At 37.7% G+C, this 12,371-nt stretch overlaps 1 protein-coding gene and 1 pseudogene across 1 annotated transcript; both read left to right on the forward strand.

Moving 5' to 3' along the window:
• Nucleotides 1-1,083: 1,083 nt before the first annotated feature.
• On the forward strand, nucleotides 1,084-5,365 carry LOC114716717 (2-oxoisovalerate dehydrogenase subunit alpha 1, mitochondrial). The gene is made up of 9 exons (XM_028901762.1): nucleotides 1,084-1,389; nucleotides 3,211-3,357; nucleotides 3,450-3,632; nucleotides 3,793-3,950; nucleotides 4,062-4,161; nucleotides 4,233-4,344; nucleotides 4,465-4,604; nucleotides 4,692-4,877; nucleotides 4,973-5,365. The coding sequence occupies exons 1-9, from the start codon at nucleotides 1,129-1,131 to the stop codon at nucleotides 5,138-5,140; spliced, it is 1,455 nt and encodes a 484-aa protein (XP_028757595.1). The 5' UTR covers nucleotides 1,084-1,128; the 3' UTR covers nucleotides 5,141-5,365.
• A 1,572-nt stretch (nucleotides 5,366-6,937) lies between these two features.
• On the forward strand, nucleotides 6,938-10,992 carry LOC114716727 (probable serine/threonine-protein kinase PIX13; annotated as a pseudogene).
• The last annotated feature ends 1,379 nt before the right edge of the window (nucleotides 10,993-12,371 follow it).

A 12,371-nucleotide genomic window follows, 5' to 3' on the forward strand; every position in this document is an offset into this window, starting at 1 on the left:
CTACTAAATCACGCATCCCATTTTTTAATTAAAGAAAAAGTGATACGCACGGCCATCCATTTAATCAGGATAATATTTCAATTAAATTAACGATTCTGTTCTTCCAAAATTATTATTTTTTCTCCATGACATTGTTTTTTTCGGGAAACAATATATATACACACACACACACACATATATCAATCTTATTGTGTAAACCTTCCCTGTCAATCGAATTCGAAACACATAATCCACGCAAATGTCCTCAAATATCGATGAATAAATTTTACGCGGCCAATTATCAGTTATCAAAAAGAAAATTACGTGGCCAATTGATCTTTAACTCACAATTTGGAATTGTCTGGCAACATTTATCCGCAGGGAAGAAGACTACAAATACAATTGATTTTCACCAAATCATTGGCTGTCAGCATGCGAGAACCTGTTTAGAGCTTATTTAAAATAACTTATAAATGGAAATAAGTAAGTAAATCCCCACACACTGTTTGCTCTCACACAGCCATCCCTGCATCACAACATGGACTGTAGAATTTATGACTTTCTCCATTAAAATAAGGTATGGGTGATAATTGAGTTATAAGTTTTTAGCAAAATAACACAAATTTATACGTCAGACGGTACTTGTTATTATTTGCTGCCTTTGATTCTAAATATAAGAGTTAGTTGACTAATTTGAGTTGATTAAGAAAATAATTTAAGTTAGTTATTTGTAATAAATAAGTGTTGTTTTTCCTAAAATATCTTTACTAATTAAGTGTATTGACTAAAACTATTATTATTAGAATGACTACCTTAGGAAAAAATACATAAATATAAGAGGTAAAGCGGACTGTGATATAGGATCAAAATAAATGTTAAACGAAATATTATATTAAGTAGTATCATTTAAACAGTATAAATGTACAAATGAAATTATACGAGCTCAGAAATTAATAACTCTGAAATTTAATGTTCAGAAATAATTTTTCGTATACAAACATATCAAACCTTGTCCACGTGGACGAGGGAAATGACACCAGGGATGGAGGAATCCAACACAATATAATGGGCACGAGGGACGGGTAAGGAAGCGCCTCTCCGTCGTCCTCTCTGACCTCTGCCTTTAATTTCTGTCTGCTGGCAAACCCAATGGCGACCCACTTGCTGGGAAGATCCAGAACCGTAATTCACCGCTTTCCCAAAAGGACTACGGCCTTGCTCGCTGCTCTTACCCACTCTTCATCTCCTTCTTCATCGGCGACGTCACTTGTTGGGTGCGGTTACAGAGCACCTCCGTCGTCGCAGGGCAATACAAGCTTGGGCACACTTTTCCCCTTCCGGCGTCATGAATCCACCAAAGCTCATATCCAATTACCACAGCCCCATGTCGCCGAAGACGATGACGCGCAGGTAATTCTTACTCAGCTTCGCCATAACTTGCTCTGCTCTTAACAAAACAGATCGTGTTAGAAGATATATATGAATACTTGAACTCACAAGGCTTGCTACCATGGATTCATAGCTATCAAATCTGACAGTCGGATCCTTCTCCTACTCCTTCGTCATCAACATCTTCTTCTTCTTCTTCTTCTGCTAATTGAATCCTTTTCATGCATCAAAACTATTACTGTCTATGATTTTTTTTCCCCCTTGATTACCAACTTCCACTCTATATTTATTTGAATATACTATGCAAAATGTTCCAATCACTTTTGGATGTTGCTGGCGACATGATATGAGTTTAGTCGCGTATCTTCAAATTCAGGTCAACAGCTTTGAAAATGGGAGAGACCGATCAACATTTTCAAGTTTTTTTTTTTTAATTTAGATTAATACTCCTCCGGTCCTTAATATAAGACTCATTTAACTAATTTGATTATATTAAGAAAGTTAGGTAAGTTAGTTAATTATAAGAAAAGTGACACATTTTTCCTAAAACACCATAATCATTTTTCTTAATACTCCTCTTCCTCTTCTACTTGATTATAGTTGAGGGAGTATCTATAGAGGTAATTTAGAGAAAATTGATAAATATGATAAATAGATATTATATTTAAGACCAAAACCAACTTAAGAATTGGGTCGGATAGGAGGAGTATAATGATAACGATCGTGATGATAGATAGTATTGTACGGATCAGAGGAGGAAGAGGAAAAAGTCCGGATAAGTCCTGACAGTTGTCAGCAGCTCAACATGGTGCCGATTTGATTTGATTTGTTCTAATCCTTGAATCTGGGATTGCTATATTGAATTAATCAAAGCTTGGCGCCAAACCTTAGCCTTAATGGGCCCAGAAAATCTATGCCACCGTATTCATGGATTATAAATAGGGAAAATCGTAAAAACAAAAAAAACCTCCAAAATTAAAAAATTACATGCAATGACTTATTTATAAAAATTATTGTCAAAATATATATTATTGTTGTTAAAACCTATATTAATGTTGTAATAGGTTTCTATTTGCAATTTTTTTGTTATTTCAACTGTCTTTTTTTTTTTGTAATTTTTCCTCATAAATATAATATTCATTTTTAATTCAGGGGTAATATAAAAAAATTTAAAATATATTTTTAGAATTTCAAATCCCAAATCAAGAATAAATACAAAATATGTTATTATTTACTTTTTAAATGTTGTTATTTATTATTAAAATATAGTAAAATGCATTTTTTTTTGGAATTCTCCCTGTAAAAAATTGTTTGGTTTAATTTCGTTTAACTTCACTGTTTACATCAAGTTCTCCTTTCTTTCCCCCAATAAAAAAGACGCTGTTTTACTATTCATACTTTAGTTTAGAATTTTGACAACAATTTCATGCAATAACTATTACCAAAAAGAAAAGAAAAGAAAATATATTTATCTTTGTTAGAGAAATGAAATTTAGAGGATATTCATAAAATAGGGAAATCGTCACGTTTGTTTCACAGATGAACACAAGACTCTGATTTTTTAACTCCTTTTTTTTTTTAATTCGGTAAAAAAAAAACCAATGGACAACGAAAAGGATCCAGAGAAATCGAACTTCAAAATACGTGAAGCTGGTATTGTTCTTATCTATCAATCACCGTGTCCTGAAACTTTAAGTAGATCCTCCTCCGCCATCATCTTAATATCACTGTCCTCTAATTGCTTGACATTAGAGACTAGCTTTTCAGTTTTGGGGTCTTGGATCTTGAAAATGCAATTAAACTATACATTGATCTAATAAGCAACAATTTTGGAGCGAACAGCTGCGTGAGGCTATTGATTTTCCTGGAGGCAAAGTTGAATTCACTTCGGAAATGAGATTCATTCCCGAGTCTGCTGAGAAACGAGTGCCTTGCTATCGAGTTCTTGATGACGATGGGGTGCCCATGCCAGACAGCAATTATGCACAGGTATCTCAGCAACTAAATCCTGTGTCTTTCGTTTTGCTCTTCCACAGCACTGATGGTTTGAGATATCTGCTGAGCATGGCTTCGATTAATAGGTCAGCAAGGAGATGGCTGTAAAGATGTACTCCGACATGGTTACTCTTCAAATCATGGACAATGTATTCTACGAAGTCCAGAGGCAAGGAAGAATCTCCTTCTACCTCACCTCATTAGGAGAAGAAGCTGTTAACATTGCTTCTGCAGCTGCACTTTCTGCCGATGATGTTATATTGCCTCAGGTTTGGTAACAATCTTCACTTCCACCATCAACTTCATCGCTGCTCACTAACACCAATTGAGCTATTTGGGTACATCGATTGCAAGTTCTATCATGAATTTATGGTTAGCTGATGGTTTACTATCTGAGCTTGTATTTGTGGGCGTTCTTTGTGTTGCTAGTACCGAGAGCCAGGAGTTCTACTGTGGCGTGGCTTTACACTGCAAGAGTTTGCGAACCAGTTAATGGGAAACGAAGGTGATTTTGGAAAAGGAAAGCAGATGCCTATACACTATGGATCTAACAAGCACAATTACTTCACTGTCTCATCCCCCATCGCGTAAGTGATATATATAAGCACATTGTAATGCAGATTTCAATTATAGGCCATCTTATAGGTAACTAACATGAACTCTGAAAAAAAGCTCATGTTGATTTTGACAAAAAACAGAACACAGCTTCCTCAAGCGGCGGGCGTTGGCTACGCCCTTAAAATGGTGGGGAAAAAAGCATGCGCTGTCACTTATTTCGGGGATGGCGGCTCCAGTGAGGTTGCTGTTCAATAATCTCTCTTTTGAAACTGCTAGTTTATTACTCTTTCTAACCTCATCAAACTTTGCAGGGAGATTTCCATGCTGGTCTGAATTTTGCAGCAGTGATGGAAGCTCCTGTTATATTTTTCTGTCGCAACAACGGATGGGCCATCAGTACCCCGATAGAAGAACAATTTCGAAGTACTCTTTTTTATACCCCACCTGATATCTCACACTGCTCCCAACTCTTAACTTACCAAATCAATTTCAGATATTGGGGCTCTTTTGGAAACTTATGTATACTGCTCTCTTGTTTTAAAGGTGATGGAGTTGTCGTTAAAGGCCGAGCATACGGGATCCGAAGTATCAGAGTGGATGGAAATGATGCGCTAGCTGTTTATAGTGCAGTTCACGCTGCTCGTGAAATGGCTGTGAATGAAAATAGACCAGTTTTAATTGAGGTGTGACTGAACTCTCTCCCTCATGCTAATAGAACCTCAGATATTTGTCTTTGATGTTACAGTTTGTGTGTGTTGATGAAATTGCAGGCACTCACGTACAGAGCAGGACACCACTCAACATCGGACGACTCAACCAAGTATCGGCCAATTGATGAGATTGAGTATTGGAAAATGGCACGAAACCCTGTAAATAGATTCAAAAGATGGGTAGAGAGCAATGGTTGGTGGGGCGACGAGGATGAAATAGAGCTTCGAGAAAGTGTCAAGAAGCAGGTCCGTCTTAGAATTCATCCATGATCTCTGCTAAACCTGGCTTTTGTGTGTTTTTTTTAAAGAAGTTTTATATGATGTTTGCTATTTTTCTGCAGTTAGTGCAAGCGATTCAAGTAGCAGAGAAAGCACAGAAACCTGCTCTCGGGGAGCTTTTCAAAGATGTGTATGATCAAGTACCGTCGAATCTTCAGGGGCAGGAGAGACAACTTAGAGAAGCCATTAAGAACCATCCAGGAGACTACCCTTCTGATGTTCCTCTGTAAATCTTACCAACTCATAAATCAAATAAGAATAAACAAGCATGGCCTTTAATTCATACCACATCCATCTTCCATCCCATGGAATGAGCCGTAGAGTCGTATATTGCTTAGCGTAGGAATAAAATTCTAAGACGTCGGCCACTGGGGCTACAGATGTGAATATATTAAAATATGTTACCATCATATAATAATTGTCATAAAATTCAGCAGGGAGTTGTTGAAGTCGTATTTTTAATATGTTGAACGGTCAGATCATAGAAATCATCCATTTGAATTTTACAAAAAATTAAATCAACAGATTAATTAAACTTGTACGAACTATTGATCGTTCCCCTTCTCAAAAAATATTTGAAAGTAGTTTTGCAGTTGGAAACCCATAGAAGAATATAGTAACTCTGCTGCAGTCACATACTCTGCTATGCTTCTTATTCATTTCCTTCTTGTTGAAAATTAGTTTATGGTTTCTCGTGAACGAAGTTTTTGAATTAGCTAATCATACTAGCAAAGCTTCTTACGTGCTAAAAAGCAAATTAGAACTAGATGAAGTTAAAATATACTACATCTAGTTTTTAATATAAGAACTTGTTTGACTTTTATTTTTGTTCTAAATATAAAACCCTAATTCATTTGATTTCTCATATTTATCTATTTTTTTCAAGATAGTTATTCTAATAACATAGTTCTAGCCAATAAACTTGATTAGCAAAGATATTTTATGAAAGATAACACCGATTTATTACAAATAACTAACTTAACCTATTTACTTTATCCACTCAAATTAGTTAGCCAGCTCTTATATTTAGGACTGGAGGTAGTATAATAGAACTTAAAATATTTTATTAAACTTGCTCTATACCAAAAAAAAAAAAAACCACTAAGTGAGGGTAATCAGAAGCACAGGATAAAATATCACCGACCTCTTGCGCCATATCAAGGTTATGCATGTCTTCAATGTAGGATTGAATCCGTGGACGACTAAAATTATGATTATTAACGTTTTGTCATTCTCAGCGCAAAAATGTCAAACTGGGTTTCAGTTCGTTTTTATCCTGGTTTAAAATCCAACAACCAGTTTCAAGGCTGGCAAGGCCGAGGATGGTCGAGTTTGTTATGCTTTGTCTCTTCCACCTTTTCCACCGTGCATCCTCAAGTCTTCACATATGCAGCAAAACTATTAAATACCCACATAAATATCGTCCTATTAACGACATGCATGGCACAGTTCATGTAACGGTATTTAATTTCATGATTAACACCTCGGCCACATATGGCTGCAAAAACTTGATTCCTAACACTGCAGAACTCGTAATCGCTGATGCGGGGAACGAGAGATCAAACAGTTTCATACTGAAAAGTGAAGAACAGGGAATCTGGGATATTTGGGGGATGTACGAATACGCTTATCTGAGTCTTAAAATGGAATTTGTCTCCTAGCACTTTGGCAATTTTCCCAATCGGCACAATCGAGGACGGCAGATTTCCCGCCATTTCTGCTGCCGAAGAATATCCTGAGGATATTATACTAGGATCATTCGAATGTTCTCGACGGTCCAATCAATTGATCGAGAGAGAGGAGAGTTCCACCAAATACCAATAGAGGAAGACGAAGCTTCTGCTCTGAAATCTTTAGACAAATCTGTCTCTGTCTTCGATGTTATGCCACCTACTGTTTTTTGGCAACCCCTTTGTTTAGAAGTCCAAGCTTACATTCCTTTATGAAGAAGTTACAGAATTTGGAGGAAACGTAGTTGTGATTAGAAGACCCTTACATATTTCTGGGTTTTGATTAATATATGCCCCATGGGGAGCTCAGATACACAGTCTTATGTCGTCATTGCGTGGGATGCCACCAAGGACCGCAGTGAGAACGACATCAAGCTCGTAGTTGAGAACGTTCGAAATAAGAGTGGCATTCTCGGTGCAGGTCATAAACTGCTTGTGCTCGGCCTTCTGTATAAGGCGGCCCATCCCAGTAAGTAATTAATTATATGAACTTATGGCTGTGTCGATTTTGTCAATGATTGAAAACTTAATTGGAGTTCTGATATGGTTAATTATAACATATATCAACTGGACTGTGATTGCATATGCTGGCAGCGCATTAATTTAAAATTCGAGTTTGACAAATTCAATGATTCCCATTGCTACCAAATAACTATGTGGTCTCTCGTGTTCTGCTTCCTTTGGATTAAATCTAACAGTGGGATACCAGACGTTAGCATGCCCCGAGTCTTTTGCTGGCACAAACTTTCGTGCAATGGAGGACGAAGTTAAGAGGAAAGTGGAAGCGTATGCAAGCGTGCTTTTGCCGATTTTCCAAGTTTGCCACAAAGAGGGGGTAATATGTCAACTTCCACCAGTTTTTATACAATTAATATATCTATTAAAAGTGGACCCAAATCATGACCGGAGTAGCATGATTTATAATAAACTGCAGGCAAATACATGAGGTTTGCTAAGATATGCTTTAATTATTCATGCAGTCAGCAATTGCTTTTATATGCTATTTCCTTTCTCCCATCTCGTTTCATTCAGGCAAACAAAAGTAAGAAAAATATCCCCGTATATAAATTGTTAAATTAGTTCATTACTATATACCTTTCATTAAAGAGGGATTGCTAATATATATCCTTCCATATATTCTTCATACCAAAGCTTACCATGCACAATGACCTGCTGAAGCTAATAATATGTTTGTTATCTTACCTTTCTATTGCCTCCATTCAACGTACATTTGAATTTCCACACGCGGTGCTTTGCTTCATGTTGGTTGTAAAAAACATCACTTGAGCAAATAGATTTAAGTAAGCATCTGATCCGTTTTAATTTGTTCTGTTCATTGTGCCACCTTTAAATCCTTATTCAGGTTAGCATTGAAGTCAAAGTCATTGCAGGTTTTCCAGTTAGACAGGTTATTTTTCAAGAGATTGCACGCTATAATGCAGATTGGATAATACTCGATAGGTATTACTTTTTCTAGCACATGGCATTGAAAACTTCCTCTTACATTTGACTGATTAGTTTTACATGAGCTATCTTACTATGATAATTGAAATTCCTCTAGTGGTTTAATTTCATGTATATTTAACTAGGCGGATCTGAACAGGCACCTTCGACGAGATCTGAGATATCATTTGAACAAGATACCGTGTAAGGTTGCATTAGCTAGGGATGATTTCACTGTGGAGGCTTGGAGATCTCACCATTCTCCGGAAGCAGACGTCGCGGATCACAAACCTGTCTATTCTCTGTGCCATATTGTTTCACTATCAGAAGGTCATAAATTTGAAGACCCCGAGCATTCTGTCATCTCTTGCAGAAGTTATCCCTCATCTTCTATCCCTCATGATACCTCTGATATGCTCGAGGGCCATACAAAGCATTCAAATGCTAGCATGTCACGGGGGAACATTTCCTCATTAGATTTTGGATCTTCTTCTAAGCAAGAAAATCCAGGTCACTCCTATCTACTTTTTGTTTTTTAAATCTTTTTTTAACACTTCATATAATAATTATACAATTTCCCTGTCTCAAAATTACATGGGCTAAAGTTCACTTTTTGTCATAATGATTTTCTATATGAAGAAGTTCATAGTGATAATTATAAACAAGAATTTTCATTGTTTTCCAGGTATAGGCCCCAAAGATGAATGCCAAGATCCCATTACTTTTCAGGTAGCCCAGGAGCAATACAAATACGGCTTTCTTCCAAAATCTTCAGACGCACCAGTTCTCTGTGCTGGTTGTGGGACAAGGACGGAATTGTGCACGAAGGAATCAATGAGGTTCAGCTATTCTGACATACAGCAGGCAACAAACAATTTTTCAAACGATAACTTGTTAGGTGAAGGTGGATATGGTCATGTATACAAGGGCGTGCTTAGAGATGGACAGCAAATTGCTGCTAAGGTGAGAAAAGAAGAAAGCAGACAAGGGTTTTCTGAGTTCAATTCTGAGGTTTATGTCTTAAGTTTTGCTCGACACAAGAATATAGTGATGCTGTTAGGTTACTGTTGCAAGGAAAGGCAAAATATTCTGGTGTACGAATATATTTGCAATAAATCTCTTCACTGGCATCTGTATGGTAAGTGCACGTACAAGTTTATGGGATGTATCAGTTAATTTTCAAACTCCTCGTGCAAATCTATACAACCATATAGATTTTACGCTCAAAATAATCGGGAAACATTTATTTGTAGATAAAAACGCAAAAGTTCTTGAGTGGCACCATAGATATGGCATCGCCATTGGAACTGCAAAGGGATTGCGTTTTCTGCATGAGGAATGCCGTGGAGGTCCAATAATTCACCGAGATATGCGATCAAGCAATATACTTCTCACTCATGACTTTGTTCCCATGGTACAGAAATATAATTGATCATTTGTCACGATTTTAGCAAATGTTGAGATCCATACATATTTCCACTCCCATTTATTCGGATCCTCGAACAGTTTATTTGTTGCTGCCATATTAATCTCTCATATTTCAATAATACAAGTTCTCTGATGATGTAAGATCACCAACAAAACATTAATTAATACATAAGATATCCTTCCAATTCACTTCGACCAATTTATTAATGAATGGAGTCAATATGGGTGGTCTTCTGAATGCAGCTAGGTGATTTTGGTCTCGCCAAATGGAAGATGGGTGATGAGACCCTGCGAACAAGGGTAATGGGCACATTAGGGTGAGGACCTGTTTACGCTTTGCATGCCGAATTATATAAAAGCCTTTTGGTTCCAAGTACATGAAACAGAAATCATCTTACATAGAGCCATATATATATACATATATAAACAGGCCCTTTTGTTCTCATGCAGATACCTTGCTCCCGAGTATGCTGAGGATGGCATTGTTTCTGTGCGTACAGATGCGTATGCGTACGGCATTGTTCTGTTACAATTGATATCAGGACGTAAGGTGGTCAATGACAATAATCTACAACAACTCTCTCTACGACAGTGGGTATGCTCTATCATCCGTATCTTCAATTAAATATTTGGAGAACTCGTCCGCTTTCTCATTAGATTCATCTTTTCGAGTCTTAGTTATTCCAACCCAGCTAATTAAGCTTGATAACATTATATGGTGGTTGAAATCTTAGGCGGAGCCATTGATTGAGAAGTTGGCTTTACGTGAACTCGTTGACGCTCGCCTTGGGGAATCATATGACACAAACCAATTAAATTATACCTCATGGCCAAAGCAGCATACTCTTGTGTCCAAAGGAACCCCAAGATGAGACCATCCATGGGAGAGGTAATTAGACCTTATTAATTACCCTTTTCTTTTGGTTGGATATGTTAACATGGGTTATCAAGTTGCCATCTCGGCTTGGAAGTTGATCAGTGCGAGTATTTCTGGTGTCGGAGGCAAATGGCAGCTTATATTCTCCTCTATGGCATCAAACTAGATATATGTCACTAGTTCCGCATCTTTTCGCTTCTAAATCAAAATTTTAATCACGGCTTCCGCTGATTCAGGTTGTGCGACTTCTTGAAGGAGAACCTATTCACTTCCCCAGTTTGGGAGGCAAATTTGAACCAAGTTGTTTCAAGTGAAGAAGAATTAGGCTTTTCATCATCGTGTTTGTTAGATTTCTGCCAATTTTTGTGGGTTCTCTCCTTTCCAGAATCTGAGTATCAGTTTATCCCATTTTGGATTAGGGAGATGCAAAATGTTCATGAGAATTAAGAGTTAACACACAGAGATATATACACATATGATGATGATAAGGTTCCTTTCCCCCTCCCCTCTTTGCCATTAATAGTCACGTGATGGAATGCAAGGAATATTATATTTCAAACTACTCAGCTTCCTGGGATATGAATCAAGACACTTGTGTTCTGAAGTCCTCTGAGAACGATTTCCACCGCCCATTGTGGTGGGATCCCTTAATTATATAAAATAATCGGTGGATCACATTAAAATAATTGGGGGGTTTGTTAATCATGTTGAAGGGCATGTGGAGGGTCCTTGGCGTTTAGGGGGGAAAAAACTCTAATTAAAGAAAAAGAAGGCATAGTTATGTAGGGTGCACAGTAACCCCAGAAGTGGGGAGGCGACAAGAGAAGAGGAAGTGATGACAGGTAGGGGGAAGCATGAGGGATTTGTGTGACTCCACTCATAAAAAAATCTAATTCTCAGATTCTGGAGATAGTGACGCACTCGCCAATTTATGCCATGAACCGCCAGCCCTGTCTTGCCTTTTCCCTCTCTCCTTTTTCCATATGCTCACAGTATCCACCTAATTCCCCCACGAGGCTCCCACCATTTTCATTTCCACTCAACTCCTCACTGTCAAAACGACCACTTCACTATTATCACCTAACATGTCCATACATCACACACACACACACAGACAGACAGGGAGACTATTTATATATCAGAGTAAATCTATGCTTCTCTATTGCTTCTTTTTTTTTTGGTCTTGTAAGTTGAGCGCTTAGGGATGGAAGGTAGAAGCATTAGGCATGTACATGCACAGATCAGGGGAAAGGACAGGGACCAGCAAAAGGAAAAAAACGGAGGTCCCAATCAAATAATTGAGACCCCAGTCGCTTTCTTCTTCGCCTGTCAAGTTGGTGTGTAAATAAGGACAGGGGAGCTTCTGAACCAGAATCGTTGTCGTTGGCGGGACAAATAATGCATGCCTGTTGTTTCTCCATCCAAAATCAAGACAAAGTGGAGCTCATCAAATTGAAAACGAAAGTAATTGTGGTTCCATTCGATGTAGAAGGAAAGGAAAATTAGTGGGGGCACGCCGATCCGTATATACACAGCCACCTACATATCTATATATATTAGTACACAATATAAAAATATTTTTGAGATGGCAGATAACAAGAACAAGACAATGGAAGGAGGCGAGTGAAGGAGGAGTAGAAGTTGAGTTAGAAGATTAATTAATAACAAGGGGCGGGTGGTGATCTGATAGCGATGTGGCAGAATGTGTGGTGGATTTGGCCCCTCCACTTGCGGTGAAGGATACGGAATCTTTCCTCCCACTTCCTCCTTGTCCATGCATGTCCCCACAATTAACAATTTCATACATTCATTCATAATTATGTTTAATGATTTAATTCATTACAATTAAACCACGCTTTGAACACAGATCATCCATAATTATTATGCCTTCTACAAATTCACAGCTCTCTAGTCTCAATCCAAAGTTGAAATCTATCCCAACACGGCATCAATTCCAATTGCATGAATATAATCCATGTTTCC

This window comes from Neltuma alba, unplaced genomic scaffold (genome assembly GCF_004799145.2).
Source record: "Neltuma alba isolate B1F8T4 unplaced genomic scaffold, ASM479914v2 tig00011687_pilon, whole genome shotgun sequence".
Classification (NCBI taxonomy): domain Eukaryota; kingdom Viridiplantae; phylum Streptophyta; class Magnoliopsida; order Fabales; family Fabaceae; genus Neltuma; species Neltuma alba.

What these genes read in the sequence shown, in the direction of transcription:
- LOC114716717 (XM_028901762.1), top strand. Translation starts at nt 1,129, where the DNA reads ATGGCGACCCACTTGCTGGGAAGATCCAGAACCGTAATTCACCGCTTT. An exon ending in GGGATGGCGGCTCCAGTGAG is followed by an intron (nt 4,162 to 4,232) that starts GTTGCTGTTCAA and finishes CAAACTTTGCAG; the next exon opens with GGAGATTTCCATGCTGGTCT. An exon ending in ATAGACCAGTTTTAATTGAG is followed by an intron (nt 4,605 to 4,691) that starts GTGTGACTGAAC and finishes ATGAAATTGCAG; the next exon opens with GCACTCACGTACAGAGCAGG.